The 17,407-nt window shown below is 44.6% G+C and overlaps 1 protein-coding gene across 1 annotated transcript in view; it reads right to left on the bottom strand.

Annotated features, from left to right (window-relative positions):
* The window catches only part of MATN1 (matrilin 1), a 63,316-nt gene that overhangs the window by 20,086 nt on the left and 25,823 nt on the right, over window positions 1–17,407 (bottom strand). Inside the window, exons 3-4 of the mRNA XM_069225124.1 lie at window positions 9,963–10,185; window positions 5,349–5,474 (exon numbers count right to left, since the gene is read on the bottom strand). Coding sequence (XP_069081225.1) covers window positions 5,349–5,474; window positions 9,963–10,185 — 349 coding nt within the window. The remainder of the gene's footprint in view (window positions 1–5,348; window positions 5,475–9,962; window positions 10,186–17,407) is intronic.

Here is a 17,407-nt window from a genome sequence, read left to right as displayed (position 1 = left end):
TGTGTGTGGGGGGGTGGGTATGTGTGTGTGGGGGGGTATATGTGTGTGTGTGTGTGTTTCCTGAGTACAAAGGTCGAGATGGGAAAGCTGGAAAGCTTTTTAGTCAAGATTACTTCCCATTCTTGGCTGCTTTTAGGACATTTCCAGAGCATTTTATTGCTGAAAGTGTTCATTTATTTTGCTTCATTGTTAGAACGGCTTTGCTCCACTCCTGATAAAGTGTCATGCCAAGCGTCACTCTTATGACATACAAATATCACACACAAGCGCACTCTGTGGTTGAAACACGTAAAGGCTACTTTAAATTAGCATTCTACAACTACCTTTTGGGCTATATTCTCCCAATTATATATTTCCAAAAAGACCAGACAACCCTCAGTCAGGAACAGATTGTGTTGCAACAAAGAGTACTTCATACTTGCACCTTTCTACCGAATGGACGCAGATACTGTCTTTGTGGTGTTTTCAATCAATACGGCACCAGAACGTGTCACCGGGCAATCATTGTCTGCATGAAGGGAGAATTCACTTCTGTGACTAACAATATTACATTTATGAACGGAGACGGTAGGTTGTTAATAGCGAAGATCCTCCAATGGGATACCTTTCTTGTACTCCGTCAGAGGAGGCCCAGAGAGAATTTTTTTTTTCAGAGTTTGACTACTGCAATATGGCACTTTCATGCTTGTAGAGAAAAAAATGTTGAGCAAACTGCACCTCGGTGCACGGGTAATGACAGGGATATCGACTCTGTGTAATCCTCCCCCTTCTGCCATTGTGTGTATTTAACTCGCCCCTGGTTTTAAGCTCTGCAAACTATTCTCAAATATAGTATATAAACACTTTGCCCTTTTGCACAGACTGTAGTCGTATGAGGACGTTAGCTGTATGCAAGGAAGCTGTGCAGCCTATGGCGGACTACAACTCCCAGAATGCAATGGATTATTAAATGAATCTTCGTACTGTAAAGTTGGTCTCCCCATTATGTGATGCCAGAATAGTCTGTTGGGGTTGTTGAAAGAACGCTCCTCCATCTCAGACTCGCCTCCGAACTGCAGCTTCAGCCTCTTAGACATGTTCTCTCCCATCACAATGGGAGCCGGTGGGGACAAAATAAGAAATGCGATGCCAGTACTGCAGGCAAGAATCAGTGAGCCTCCCCGCGCTGGTGTGATGTGATGTGTAGAGTCTATCGAAGTACATTAAAAACCAGATTTTCAAGGCACACTGTTTAAAAGCGATCTAAAAGGGGCTGAGCACTAGACTGAAACCATTGCAGACTTGTGTTACTTCCAGCACCATCCGGTATTAACCAAGCCTGACACAAAAACTGCACGAGAAATATTAGAGTGCGAAGGGCTTGCTTGGACAAAATGCTACCTATGTGTATCATACTTAACGTTTTCCTCTGGCAGTGCGTAACACAACTAGCACATTATGCTTTTGAACTACAAAGAGCGCTTTCTTGTCAATGCTGTTTCTGATTGGAATATTGTTCCCAAGCTACACACAATATGTACTCGGTCCTGCCACGGAATACTACTCACTTTCAATGCTGCTTTGTATACTCTAAATAACTGCAAAATGTATTTGTTACTATTGCAACTTCAAGAGGAGGTAAAGAACATAGTCCACAGCAGGTCAGTTTGGTGTCCAACATCCACCATTGAGGGTCCTGAGCCACCTCATCTGGAACATGGCTACCACACTGTTGGGACCACTGCAGACACAGATTCCATTGAAGGCCCTCATGTCCCTCTGAGTGTGAGCTACTGCAAGGATGTAATATGCTCACACACCCAGAAGCCTCAGAACCATCAGGGTCAGGGCTGGAATAGTAGCTCTCGTCCAAAACATAAGGATCACAGGAGGAGGAAATGCCATCAAGGCAAACATGTCGAAGAAGTCCCTGATAAAATGCAGTCTCTTTGAAGGTTGAAGATGAGACTTGGGCTTATTGATGGAAAACCCCAGGGTGGACAACAACATCATTGTTTTCTGTAGGTTATCCAAGATTACCTGAGATGAGACTCCCTTCAACAGCCAGTTGTTGAAGAACAGGAATGCAATTATTCCCAAGCTACGAAAATTGCTTACAACTACTGACAAGACTTTTGTAAAGACACAAGGGGCTGATGTTAGGCCAACAGGTGCAATTCCTGCAAAGTCAGAGCCACCATCCAATCCTCATGGTCCAAGGCCAGCAAGCCTTGTAGTATGGTCATGTTCTTGAAAGTCTCCTTCTTCAGGAACACATTGAGAAATATGAGGTCTGACATCAGTCTTAAGCCTCCTTCCATTCCGAGGACCAGGAAGTAACCAGACTGACAGCCCTTTTGCAGTTCTTCCATGGGTACAAACTCAACAGCCCCCTTGGGGAGTACCATCAACACTTCTTTGGAGAGGATACTGACATAGTATAGTAACATTTGGGTGTAAGCAGGGGGAATGTAAGAGGGAAGTTGAGAATCTGTCCGATAGATACTATTATATCAGGCCCCTACCGGTCCCAAATACCCACTCATGGGCAAGCTAGAGGGGCTTGGAAGTGTTGACTTAGAACTAAGGGGAAGACAACTGATGCTGAAGCTGCTGTCCTTGTCCATTGGTGGTGCCTCTGCCCTGAACAGCATGACTGTAGCTTTTTGCTTGTTGCACTGTGATGGCTGCTGCTGGTGGAAGATTATGCACCAACGTAACTTTTCTGTACTGATGGTAGAATTGGCAGGAGAGGATAGCAATTCATAGGAGTGCATCATAGCCATGTTGTTCTTGAAAAACTCCAAAGCCACACTGTTCTTCATTTGAAAAAGTCTTGCCCTACAAAAGGATATATCTATCGATGATGACTGGACAACTCCAAGATACTTATTTGAGTATATTCAGCCATGATGCCTGTTAATGACAGTGGTACCCGAGTCAGTGGTATCTTGGCTAGAACATAGAATCTGCTTAGCTGCATCATGTCCATCTTGGACCCGTTGTGTCTAAGGCATTATACAGCTTTTTCAAGCAGCATAGGTAGAACCTCACCGGAGGAGCTACAGCAAAGGAATTAGTGTTAACTTTGCAAATGGAGGCCAATAGCATAAAGTTCTCCAGAGTAGCATGCTGCTTTAAACACCTAGGGCCTCATTACAAGGAACTGATGCATCAGCACCGATGCGCCAGTTTCCTTGCGTCACAATCCTTCCCCCCACCAATGACACCCTGGTACCATTGCATTTATAATAGAGCACAACATGGCACTCATTAGCACAACTGCTACACTGTTGTGGTGCTTTGCTGGACTAGCCAACCAGATTCTCAATTAAGTGTAGCAGAAGTTCTAAAACATAAGGTCCAGGTAGCAAACTCTCAGTCATATGGAAAGTCATAGTCTGTTTTGTGCAAAGGAGCACTTCCAAAATGTCTGCTGCCCTCCTAAATACCACTCTGAAAGAGCCTAGCTTGTGTCAAGGACTTTAATGGAGAATCCAGGGTGGAATTCTGGAAGGTATCTAGGCCACTGGCGTTCTGAAAGTTGGTATATAAAACTATCTTCAATATAATGAGGAGGTAGCAAGCTATCTGTCTTCTTGTTATAATCTTCTCATGTTGGACAGGTTTACGACTTTTATAGCACCAGAGTCCAACCAAAAATAGACTCCATCATCTTGACATATTGCATGGTTATAGTACACCGTGACAAAGTTAGCCTTGGTAATAGAACACTATGACATAGGTCGAACTCTAGTCAAAGAGGAATCTGACTCCGGGATCATAGCCGAAACTGTGGCCAGAATAACATCCCCAGCATTGAAGGCAGCCCCAATTGAAGAAGATTGATGAAACTTGTGGTATAGAAGTAGACATAAAGCCAGGCTCCAGAGGTAGTTTGGGCTGATTTCATCTGGGGTCCCTTGCTGCCAGATAAAGGCCTGCCAGCAGGAGTGCGACTGTGGACCCTGCTGAGTCAGTGTGGCCACAATGTGTGCTAGTGGGAGACAGAATTAACTGGACGAGCGGCAGCATGACCGCTATCAAGGGAGCAAACTACTGAGGAAGTGACTATAGCCCGGGGAACTCAGGGCACATTGAGCCCAGTGTTGGCATTGGGTCTGATAATAAGAGGAGAAGTTGGCATTGGATCCCGCCTCACAATCTGGATTCAGAATGGCACGTTTGTTGTTTTCAGTGAAGTAGAGTTTGGCTTCCCTCTCCCTAATAGAATTGGGATGCATCAGGTGGCATTGTCACAGGGGTTGGAGTCACGTTTTATATCAATGCAGACCAAGCGGATATCATGTGGGTCAATTATTGACATCTGCTTCCGGCACAAGGAACATGGTTCGAAGCCCCTCGTCTTCAGGAGCAACATTGCTCCGCACTGGAAAAATATTCTGAACAGACAGGGTTCCAGTAAAACCAACATTGGTAGGAGCAGAGATCGAGGTACATGATGAAGGGCAGAGAAAAATAGGAAATGGCTTCAGTGCGCAGTAATGGTGCCTATATGTGGTTCCGTGTTGTCATGTCCAGAGGCGGTTCACAGAGCCAATGGGGAACCAGTGGCATCACCTACTGGCATGCAGCAAATATCGCAAGCGTTTCTTGATCCAGTCTAGTACCTGATGAGATTCAGAAGGTCAGAAATCTGCAGTTAGAAATATTGATCCGACTTCTTATTTTAGAAATTATTAAATATGTTAGGAGTTTTAAGATATTTGCAAATGCAGTTGTAGGATAAAATTAAATTTCCTTGTGAAAGAAAAGCCCTCTCTTGTTGACAAGAAATAAATATTTACTAAACAAAATATATTTCTTATATTAATCGTTTTTTCATACAACACTTGACACTATGGGTTTTTGCCATTTTATAATATTGTAAATAATATGTGCTGCTGCTAGGGAGATTAGGGAGAAATTAGGGAGAAGTTAGTTTATCAAGGTGTAAAGGAAGGATGTGCACGACCTTCTCACATTCGAACCTGTGACCTGCAGACTGCCCACTAATACATTTATTGAATGGTCGCTAAGATATTTTACCTCCTTCAAAATTATTTTTTAACGTTTTTCTCACCTAAATTTCTAGTGAAAATGTGTTCTGTACCAACGTTATAAAGGTTTTTCCTTAACCTGTAGTAGTATAGGAAGACAAGTTGTGATAACTGTGCTCATCTCTAGTCTTGTTTAGGGCAGTCATTGGTCTATGCTCCTCAACAACATGTTCAGAGGACACCGTCCTACTTTCCCTAATAACATTCACATGGGTTTCATAGCCACGATGACCTTGAAGAGAAAGTGAATGTCATATTTTTGCTCAATACTACTGAGTGAGGCGATGAGGGCCTCTTAGTATCACTCACCGTTGCAGGTCTTGCCATCTTCATTGAGCGTGAAGCCCTCCTTGCAGGCACAGGTGTAGGACCCTGGAGTGCTGACGCAGATCTGCTGGCAGTCGTGGTCTCCAGTAGCGCACAGGTCAGACACAGCTGAGATGCAGAAAGTAGAACAGATGGAGATGACTTGACAACAACGTTAGGAAGGAAATGAAGTATACTGTGGATTACTGTGGATTTAGAGAAGAGTCAGCTTGTTGGTGCACCGAGTGCATCTTTTAGGAACAGCTAGTGGTTAATTATGAGAGACACACTGTGTGTAGGACTCGAGGAAGTGATCTTTAGATATCAGCTGTGCGATCTAGTGCAGCTGGGAGCACAACGAGAGAGCTGTTCCTTGGAGATCTGGTCTATACTACACACAGAAGAAGCTGCTTGGAGATCTCCTGAGTGACTCTTAAGTATCCGCTATGCATGTATGCCCGGTGAATATCAAAGCTAGAATATTGAGATATACAAACAAGGAGGACAAAACAATTAATCCAAAATGTCAAAAGGTAAGTAAGTATAGATTTTCTATACCTAGCTCCACATATATGTAACTTTACAGTATATATCTTCGAGGGACGTAAATGTGGAGTTAAGAATACCAAATCTATTCTTCATCCAAATGCACTTACTTTTTCATATTTTGGCTTTCGATATTTTGTCCTTGATATTCTTGTTTCGTCAATATTCTTAGTCTTGATATTCAGTAGTATATTCCACTGTGTGCAAACATAGGCAAGATGCCCCTTAGGGACTAACTACTAGGAAAGTAGCTCCCTAGTGATGTGCTGTGCACACCACTGGGCGATCTGATTTTTTAAATGTACTTTTATTCACACTAATAAACAATGAGTTCCTTTCTGATCTACTGTAAGCAACACTAAGTGAGTTATCCCTTTTGGGACCCAGTGGGGGCACTAAACGGTGAGCTGCTTCATATAAAATTACTATGCACCTCATCAGTGGTCAGTCCCTTACAGATATACTCCTATGTACTTATTCTGAGATTGTCTCTTGTGATCCCTGAGAAAACCCCTTTTTGTGCAAAAGTTGGATATTACCGCAACCAGTAATTATTGTGTGCATTAAATAACTTACCAATCATCAAACCTGCTGTGCAGGTCTTACGGCAGTGTACTGGTACCTCCAAGATTATCAAAGAGTCTTTGGTTTACCAACACAGTGCTGCACAAGAACCCTCCCAAATACTGAGGAACTGACAATACAAGAGCCAAACAGACAACTGCAGAGGCAGCACCATGTCTGTGGTTCCCAGCACAGCACTGCCAAGAAATGATTGGTTTCTATCAAACAGTGTTCGGAGGCCGGGTTTTGCAGCTCACCCCCTTGTGGGCCATCGTTTCCACTCATGGTACTGTGCCTGTGGTGTTCCCAAAAGGGATTATAGGGATTATCCGCCTCATCTCTCCGGTGCGGTGGTCTAAATAAGAGAGAATCTAGGCTTTTTTAGTGCTGCTCCACGCTGCACTGCAGCAAATTCTGCAAACAAAAAGGTTAAGGCACTAAGGGCCATATGTACGAACACATTTTCCCATTGACACAGAATGGGAAAAACCCATTGCTACATCTGGCCCTAACTAACATATCGTAATTCTCAGCCTCATGAAACTTAGCATGCCCCTGCACTGCCTCACCGTGGTCTTACATGAAGCATCGGTTGTGCATTAATGGCATGAAAGAGACATCGTCTTGAATTAACTTTACAGCAATTGTAAAAGAACTAACAGACATACTCGAACACAAAAAGACCAGCTCACACCGAAAGATGTGGGTAAAATAGATATGGGAGCAAGCAGACTCAGCTTCAGGAATTAATGGCGTGAAATGCCATATACCTCATGTGGTATGAAGGTAATACACATGTGAGAAAATGTAATGGATCGTTGCAACAATGCTCCTTCAACAAATATGCAATCACTGCACTGTGAGAAAAATATCTTTCTGTAACTTGTGTGCACACACAAAAGTGTCATTGGTGGCCTCTTCACAAGGTCTAAGCACCCACACCCACTTCTTTTGTCGGTACTTCCATTCAGGCACTGTCAGAAGCAGGCAGATGAGCAGAGCCTTAAGAGGCCACTGGTTTACTTGCAGCCTTGATAAAATGTTAGAACAAGCTCCAAGTTAAGGGGTAGTATGCTGACCATGCCTTCTACAGTCTGAGTTTGTGCTGATATTCCATGTGATAGTCTTCACAATCCTTGGTGGCTGCGAGGCGAGCCACTGTCAATTAGTACAGGACATTCTCAGTGTTTTATTTCTAGTTTGGGGCAGTTTCACTGCTGAGATGGGCTTTTGGAAAGTGCTAGCTTACCCTGCCACCAGATTACACTGTGGGTGTGTGCTTAGATGACACAGGGCAGGTAAAGTCTCCAGGCGCTTCTCTGGTGGAAAATCCTTTGTACTCCCCTCAAATAGGGTTGAAAGAAAAACGAAGCAGAAGTGCAGCAACAGAGCAACCCATGTTGTTTCTCCACAGAGCATCTATTCTCTATCTAACAATTTTAACTGGAAGGATGCCCAAGATCATCTGAAGGTCATCTTATGACAGGTGCACTGATGGTCATCACAATCAAGTTGCCATCCTGTTGTCCTGAATCATTGGAAAAAATAGATACCAAGGATGCCCATTAGTCCCAGGTCACTAAACTTTATTTCCATGGTGCATCATCCCTGGGTGTAGCTACTACACAGCAACAAAATATATACTTCGCTGCCACCAGACCTAGACAGTGGAGGCTGGGGGAGGTGGGAGTGGGTGCTACACCCTCAATACTATGGGGAGAGACAAATCGGGATCTACTCATCATAGGGCACATCAGTAGTCCCCGTAAGAAGTGCACACCAGATCTGCAGCGGGGGGTCCCTTGTGATTAGGGACACCACCAATTGTCGCTAAAGTGGAGAAATGAAGGGCAAATGGCTGGGATCGACCCTCTGCACATATTGTGGGTGTCTTCGTCCTCATAGGCACCGTTTTGTCTGTGGATTCTGAAGCGACCAGCTTCCACCCTGATGGCCACCCAGGCTATGAAAAATGTAATAATGCCGAACTCTGACCTGCATTGCCACTGTTTCCAAAGCTAAGTGATAAATCATTACGTTTCAAAAACAATGCTTTCCAGTGCCAGAATGTAAGTGTTGCCCCGAAAAAGAAGGGGGCAATGTAGGACAGGTTTTGCAACTAACTTTGACCACGGCTGTGCATTCATGCAGGTTTCTGAGCCAATGGGTGTTGACTCTCAGAACAGACAAACTGATTTACCAGAACAAAATCCCCCAGGTCTCCTGGGAGCCGTGGGAACATTGAAGCTGCTCTATTTCCGCCGTGGCGGCTCAGGGGGCTGTTGATTTAACACCCGTGGCATGATACAGCACGAGCCTCTTTGAACAGATCTTAATAGCAACTTCCTGCCATAAGCAAATGTGCTGGTTTCCGTTGACGCCAGCCATTGGGCGACTTTACTGGCATGTGAACATCTGTCTGAAGGCTGTGGCTGCACCCACTGGGTTCCAGTGCCCACTGGAGTCCCGGGGGTGTGGGACCAGAATATTTCTAGTGCACTCTGTGTGGGCAGGTGCGATCTCTGAGCTGCAAAGTGCGCGAGACGCATGAACAGGTGTAAGTTATCCACGATTACAGGAAGTGCCTGTTGTGAGTGCGGGGCAGGCCTTCTATTCCCCCGGACCTTACCCCGGAGGGGTGGCGCCGTTAGAGGGCAGTTCTGCAAACTGGGGCAGATCCTGGTGCCTCTGCCACTTTACAGAGCTCCTTGAGGTTAATTAGTGTCAACAAAGAGTTAAATCCTTGAACTTCTGAATCAGTGCCCTGAGAATGCAGCGTGGATGGTTACTGATGCCAGCGTGCAGCGCCCAGTGGCAGGTTAGTTGCCTGAGCGTGCAGCACACTCTAGTGGGTTAGTCCTCCTAGGATTCGGTTACCTTGTTAAGTCATTGGCTTTGGGATGCAGACACCACAGCTGCGACCACAGCACTGTTACAAGGTATACCCATTGTCGCAAGTGTGAAATTCACAGAAGACGTAGCAGGAATGAAATACAGAGAAGATAAATTGAAACTATGTAATACAAAATCAAATAATGTCAGACAAGATGCAATCTAGTCACATCAACGAGAACTCCCGAACAACCTTCCCTGGTAGTCACTTTCGTGATCAGAAGTAAAGCGCTTTTCATAGAAACCAAAAATGTGTAATAAACTAGTCATTTATAATCACAAGAAACGTCCCAGAAATCCACACACCTTTTGAGTGTCCAAATCTTGTGATATAGAGCCAGTCTCTCCCTCTGCAAGACCAGTGCTCCTTTCCCAACTACTGGAATTACCATGAGCTTTGGCCTTGACTTTCCTAAAATACTGTTGCTCCGAGGAGTTATCAACAGCAATTCATAGTATCTGCACACTGGATGGCACAACGTCTACCTTCTGTGCCACTTCCTTGACCTATGGCTACCCCAGACTCACGTAACAATATGGAATGATTGGTTTTGAGTATGCTTCAACTGGGATCTCTAATGGACCAGCTCTCTCTGTTCTTCTGAAGTAACTCACCGCAGAAGGCCTCTTGAAACTTCTTGGTCAGCTTTTCGATGACGTGGTAGCTCTCCACATAGTCCACGTGGTCATCAAGTGGCTCGCTGGCGATCTGGCGCAAGATGCTCTTGTCAACCCGGCCCACACCAATGGCAAAGATCTCAAGGCCACTCTCTCGGGCCCGCACAGCGATATCCTTCACACCATCTTGTGGTCGCCCGTCTGTTACCACGATTGCAACCTGGACAGTGTAGGAAGGCACATGCATGAATAAATAAACAATAATTCTCCCGTGGGTCGGCACCTAATTTTTTTAAACATATTTTATTGTTTTTTTCTATTTAGGACAAGAACATTGAGCAGAGAAATACAGGTGTCTCATCCACCTCTTTCCCCTACATTCACAAATTGCTTCAAAGGGTCTGCGCATGGTAAACTTGCATAACGTTTGAAAACAGCCCTTTTTTGTAGTAATGTATACGTATCTAGCCTAGGGTGAACAGTCACATTCCAATATCCGACTATTAGTAGCATAGCATACATGGAGCACTCCTTGAGCATTTTTCACTCTAGTTACTAACTCACTTCAGATACACCATGAAAACACAACAACTTTTTGGGTGCCTCTCGTCTGACTCTTTGGAGAATGCATCCAGTGTGCGATGGCACCTGCCTAATACACATAGCCGTCCACAAAAAGATATGAAGGGCAGGGGTGGCCCCTCCACGAGAATGGAGGAGCGTCACCCCACTAATAAAAAGCCCCCAAAAATGCCCCCAGAACTGAAAAATAAAATTGTAATAACGTTCATTGATTACCATTTTATTTTTCAGCACCCCGTCCTGAATCGATTGTCAAGACGGGGGGGCCACTGCTGCTGAGTGACAGCAGCAGGGAGCTGTGCACTTTAGTTTAAAGTGTGCATGTCCCTTTGGCCGGCCGTCTTGCGACGGCCAGTCTGGCATGCGCACCTTAAATTTCTCTAACCTGGCTGTAAGACAGCTGGGTTACAGAAAGCACAGGCCTCCAGTGCTCTTTTGAGCACTGAGAGAGGCCGCACCCACCAATCCTGATGCTACTTTCATGCTGGTTATCAGCATGAAAGCAGCGTAAAGGTTTGTTAGTGCTGCTTCCTGGTCCCCGTGGCCATGTTGGAGCCACAAGGAGAGGAGGACTCAGTGAAGAGAGAAAGACGCGTCTCCGTCGGTAAGTGCCTTTTCTTTTTTTTAAATTATTATTATTGTGTCCCTCCCGCCCCCGCTGTAAATCAAGCCAGCTGCCACTGATGAAAGGGTATGTAAATACAGGTAGACAACAAATAATAGGAACAGAGAGGAAAGAGGACAGTAGGCACTAATTTGAGCAGTGAGGCGTAGCTGCTAGCTAAATTCTCAGGGAGGGTAGGCTGATCTAGGAGAGTCTGGCCCATGACCCACTCTTTTCCAGCCCAACCGACCATGGAAAGTTTCTGTCCTATGAAGGAATCCTTCACAAAAACTGTGATGCTCTCTAGCTCCTACATTTATAATGCACCGATCACTTGAAGCCCCCGCCAATGAGTACCCCATTATCACTGAAAAGGAAACCACTGCTCACCTTGTCACTACGACTGACGTCTGGACAGATTCCTCCCTACTAATGTACACATTCTTAAATGTTTCCCTCCCCGCTATTACATACTGTATGACAATGTTGGCCAGGTTGGTTTGTGCTGTAAAAGTACCATCATATGCAACAACACATTTATATGCACAACAAAATGCAAAGACATAACAGTGGTGCATTACATACATTCATAACAAAGTGCTGAAAAGATTTCTGCACCACAGCCTTTAACTGGGACAGTCTGCGGTCAAACAGTGTCCTGGGTGAAACACAAACTGGTGCCTCCATTGAATCCAAGCCTGCCCCTCGTACTCTGTGCCTCTGCTAAGCCTCTTCTCAGTCCCTCTCAAAAGGCCTCCCCTCTCCAAAACCCCGTTCCCATCTTTTTGAAAAGTGTCCTTTCTGCCACACAGAGGCAGATCAAGATTCACCTGCTACTTATAAGCAGGTCAAAACACTAAGAATTTAGTTCTGGTCCTGCACCAGTTCCAATTTTCTAACGGGTGCTTTCGCTTGTTTTCAACCAACCATGGCTTCAATGCCTCAGGTTTGTGGCATGATCTCTTAACAGTAGATCTGACTTTTTTAAACTGAATATCATTGGAGGTTGTTTGTCGTGCTGCGTAAAACTGTGTATCTGTACAAGGTACTTTGACTGGTCTGGATTCCTTGCAAGGAGGACAGAGGATAGAACAATTATAGAGCCTGAACTCCATTTTGCCCTCATGAGCAGGGCTAGTGCACAGTGGGAGGCATTGGGAGAAGCTACCTTCTCTTCCCCAAAGGCTCTCACCAGAGGGCAAATATAATGAATAAGGTGGCAATTACAAACACTATATTATACACACAAAAAGTTATGGGAGGGATGCTTTCAAATAGTCTAGCCACTGGCAATCTCTTGGGTAGCATTCCAACCCATAATTTTTGCCCACTACGCTCTAAGCACAGACCCGCCTTATGCAAAGTACAGACCCAGCTCCTCATAGGAATAGTCCATCCTGAACTGCCAGGCGATAAAGGGATCACAAGCAACCTAGACAGGTTGTGGCCATATTAGGCCTCATCAGTGAGGAATAGCTTGGCACCTGCAGCACAGCGAGAAAGGGACCCATAGCTGGGCATACCCCTGGCCACTTAAGGAGTTATGTGATACACACGGAGGGAAATGGGATGGTTTGCAAACAGTTCCAGCACTGGCAATTGCTCAAGGTATCATTCCAACCAATAGTTTTCACCCAATGTGCCACTCTAGACAAGCACTACACAGCTAGGCCACCATACTCTGGGTGGAACAGCACCATCACTGCTCAACAATACCACAGCAGCTAAATCTGCTGGCTAACACTTGCCTGAAAAAATGGGAGTGAGTTACACCTCTTAGCAAAAAACCTTTGTATATTAATTAGGATAGTATCAGCAGTGAACTGTTACACGTCTGTGTATGTCCCCGTGCAACAGACCCAAATATTCTTTCCTCATGTCAGAGATGTCTAGTTCATCATGTCATAACATTTCCTTACCATATGATACTTGTATTCCTGCATTCATGTATGGGAGAAGGATTTCTTGGTGCAACTTATCATCTAAGTATTGCCAAACCTGGGTTATGTACAGTAGATTTTTCACATACTTCAGTGAAATGTAATCAGTACCTTGGTGAATATTAAAACTAAAATAGTGTCATTTAGTGTTTTGGTTCGTTTTGTCTCTCTGAAAATGGGTACTCTTGATCAGCCAGCTGTAGGGTGTGAAGTATTTGTTTTTGATCAGTACAGGGGCAGCGCTAAGGTGGCTTTCCTGCCACACCGTATTTACAAAGTGGTGCAATGCTTGCATTGCGCCACTTTGTGGCCCCTTGTGCCGCATTATGCGTGCTTCAGGCATAATGTATACAAGGGGGTTTTCCAGAACAGGGAGGCCCAAAAAAATAGAACAGTCAAATGTAGAAGATTTTACTGCACCACTTTTCTGTCATTTTTAACGCCTGCTCGGACAGGCGTTAAAATGAAGCATCCCTAATAAATGTTGACGTGAGCATTATTGTAAATATGGCGTAACCATGGTGTCGTTAGGTGCAGGTATAGGGGGCGCAAGAAAAGTGAATCATCATCTATGATGCACCACTTTCTACTAAATGTGCCCCTTAGTACTGCCCCTAATCGACTGAATAAAATAAAATAACGTGTAAAGCAATTTGGTACTCGGGCCGTGAAGCAAGATTAAAATGAGGACGAAAAATACTTCCATAAGATGTTACAAATAGAAAAAGAAGCCTAAATATGCAAGCAAAAAGCGTCATAGAAAAACCTGAAGAAAATGTGTTTTTAAACAGTAATAGTTGAAAAAAACTGTTTTTTTTTGTCCGCTGAGTTCGCGTGGACCCAGAACCATTACAAAATTGTGCCGCCGTAGGAGAGGTGTCGAGGAAGGCCAGTAGACTGTTTTGAGAGTAATATTAGAGCATTGCGGACTGCTTGCTCGTTGTCAGTTTTTCACATCTCTTGGTGTGTGCCGCTTGAACAAGCAGAGGGAGGTTTTGCGCTAATAATCTTTGTACACTCCCATTACCCTCACATCTTGAGGCAAAGTGGCAAGTCAGATCTTTGGAACAAGCATCTATAATGCTGGGAGCTCTTTATATTGTCAATTATTGTCTAAGATGAAACAACATTAATGAAATTAATTTATACATCAGTATCCCTTTTTTCCGTACAATGTAACCTTGCAATGCGCCATTTGTGCCGTCAGGTGGGAGTATTGTATTAACAAACGTAATACATTCCCATTGCTATCGTGAGGAAAAGAGATGCCTAAACCCTTCGCAAAAAATACTGATTTGTTGAGAGTGATGCAGACAGTCAACACTGTCCAAATGTGCCCTCGTCCATTAGCACCTTTACAAACAAAATATAGCAATCTTTACATTATTTACATAGGATCTCTAGCTCCAATGCATTCCCATCAGCTCCCTCCGAACAGAGACCCTGGACTAATTATAAGCATTAGCTTGTTCTAATTTTACTTTACTTTACTTACAAGCAAAATCGCACTTTCTTACTCCATACAATAATACTTTGGTCGTAGAAGGGTTTCATGATACTTAGCTTGTTGCACTGTAGAGGGTAATGGCTCCCAGCATCCGATTTAGACCAATAAAGGTGGTATTTAAAAGAACATGTCATCTGTGTATTGAAGCAAAGGCATGCGCCCTGCTTATTGACGCGTAGCCGTGCATTCATGAGTTATGGTTGGCAGATTAGCCACCCCCTTTTTAAATTCATACTTATCTACTTTGAATAAACTTGTGTGCTGCAGTGAACACTTTAAAATGTGGGCAAAGTTTTTTTATTGGTGCTACAACACAATACAACTGCATTTAAGTACTTTGGGCCGTATTTATACTCCGTTTGCGCCGAATTTGCGTCGTTTTTTTCGACGCAAATTCGACGCTAAACTAACGCCAACTAACGCCATATTTATACTATGGCGTTAGAGGCGTATAGCGCCAAAGTTCCCGGAATGTGCGTCATTTTTTAGCGTGAACCCCTTCCTTGCGTTAATGATATGCAAGGGAGGCGTTCCCGTCTAAAAAATGACTCCCAGGCCTTTACGTGGTATTTATACTCCCGGGCAAAAGAGACGCCCGGGAGTGGGCGTGGCTAAAAACGGCGCATTTGCGCCGCTTTTTAACGCCTGGGTCAGGCATGGCGTTAAGGGACAAGTGGGCTCAAAATGAGCCCAGAGTGCCCTCCCCTGCCCCCAGGGACCCCCCCTGCCACCCTTGCCCACCCCAGGAGGACACCCAAGGCTGGAGGGACCCACCCCAGGGACATTCAGGTAAGTTCAGGTAAGTATTATTTTTTTTTTTTTTAATAATTTTTTTGGGCATAGGGGGGCATGATTTGTGCCCCCCTACATGCCACTATGCCCAATGACCATGCCCAGGGGACAGAAGTCCCCTGGGCATGGCCATTGGGCAAGGGGGCATGACTCCTATCTTTACAATGATAGGAGTCATGTTGATGGGGGATGGGCGTCGTTAAAAAATGGCGCAAGTCGGGTTAAGACGATTTTTTTGCCTCAACCTGACTTGCCCCATTTTAAGACGCCCTAACGTCATTTTTGCCCAACGCCGGCGCTGCCTGGTCTACGTGGTTTTTTTCCACGCACACCAGGCAGCGCCGGTCTGCTTGCGCCGGCTAACGCCATTCCATAAATACGGCGCCCGCATGGCGCTTCAGAATGGCGTTAGACGGCGCAAAATTTTTTGACGCTAAACTGCGTTAGCGCAGTTTAGCGTCAAAAAGTATAAATATGGGCCTTTATGTAAAGGTAGAAGCAACTTCGGGTTGTCTTTGACATAATCTTATCATATATCACCGATATTAATTAACCCCAAAACTGATGAGAACACGCACATTTCATTGATTCACTGGCTGAATCTTGTCTTTGGAACCGGAAACAGACAATCAGTGAGAGGTGGACGGCATGCGTTAAAAATATATATTTAACCCGAGTGGCAGTTTTAGGGGCAATGGCTGGCTATGTTTTTAAGAGATCCTCAAAGGTCACAGGATTCGAAGAAAGAGCTCTCTCATGGCATTAATCTATTTTCTGGATCACCTGTGGATAGGAATGGCCTGATCTGAACTTCGACAACTGGGCACTTAAAAAAACTGGCAGATCAGTACCTGCTGGGATTATATATTCCATTTAACCTTCTCATCACCTCTGCCAGCAGCGTTCTCTTTCGCATGTGCTGTCCTTTGACAATATTGGGGCATATTTTCAAGGAATTGCCATAGCACAGGGCTGCAAGTCTTTTAGCTGTGCTGCCCTAATCGAAAGGGCAGAAAATGCACCATATTTACAAGAAATTGTACATTTCTGTTCTTTCCCCCTGCCTGGCACACAATTTGCTGCCTAGCACCAAAGCAGGCTACCTTACACATTGGTGCAAGGGTGTCTGCGTTGTTGGCAGTATTGTTTTTGTGCAGGAAGGGACACCTTTCTGCTTAAAAAAATATCCTTAAAGGCGTTCTTCATTTTCTAAGTGTGATACGAAATGCATCACACATAGAAAACGGAAGTAACACGGAAAAATAAATGTATTTCTCCTCGTTGTGTCTGCCCTGGGGATGCGTACAGCTTTGACGCATTCCAAGGTTTACAGATGCTTGTAAATTTGTTAATGTTTAAAAACCCATGGTTATTGCGCAGTGTCATAAAAAGTGACGCACTGGCGGAGCAAGGGACACGAAAATATGCCCCTTATTCTTTAAAGAATACTAAAATTTCATAGAAATGTGAAGGGCCACTTAAACCCCCGATAGGACCCGACAAAGTGTGTAAATGCACATGGAGGACACTCAAAAGCAGAACGATTGTGTCAGGTACTCAGATGAGCACCTGACAGAGGCAGGAAGACAGATGGACATGGAAAAGACAGAGAAAAATAGAAACAGTGAGTCAAGTAGCCACATACAAAGAAGAGGCTGACGGAGATAAACAGAACCAGTGAGAGGCACGTAGGCATCGAAAGAGGGGGGAGAGTTTAAAAGGGGAGAGTGAAAGGCAAGCAGGTGTAGAAAGGGGATCGCACAGTAATTGAGAGAGTGACAGAGAGACAACAAGAAAAAGATAAAGAGCCCTAGGGTTAGACATACAGCAGGGCATGAGAATGAGAGGTACACATAGACGAGTACCATTGAAAGAGGTACCTTTTATTTGTAGTGCTTAGAAACTGAAGTGTGATTCGAAGTGCTATAAAAGAACAGGTGCTGTTACAAATTGAGACGCTGTCTGTTTCTATCTCACCGTGTCTCAAAGCAGGAATCAGTCTGCGAATGGCAGCCAG

Source organism: Pleurodeles waltl, chromosome 3_1 (assembly GCF_031143425.1).
Source record: "Pleurodeles waltl isolate 20211129_DDA chromosome 3_1, aPleWal1.hap1.20221129, whole genome shotgun sequence".
NCBI lineage: Eukaryota > Metazoa > Chordata > Amphibia > Caudata > Salamandridae > Pleurodeles > Pleurodeles waltl.
This window is presented reverse-complemented; position numbering and strand designations above follow the sequence as displayed.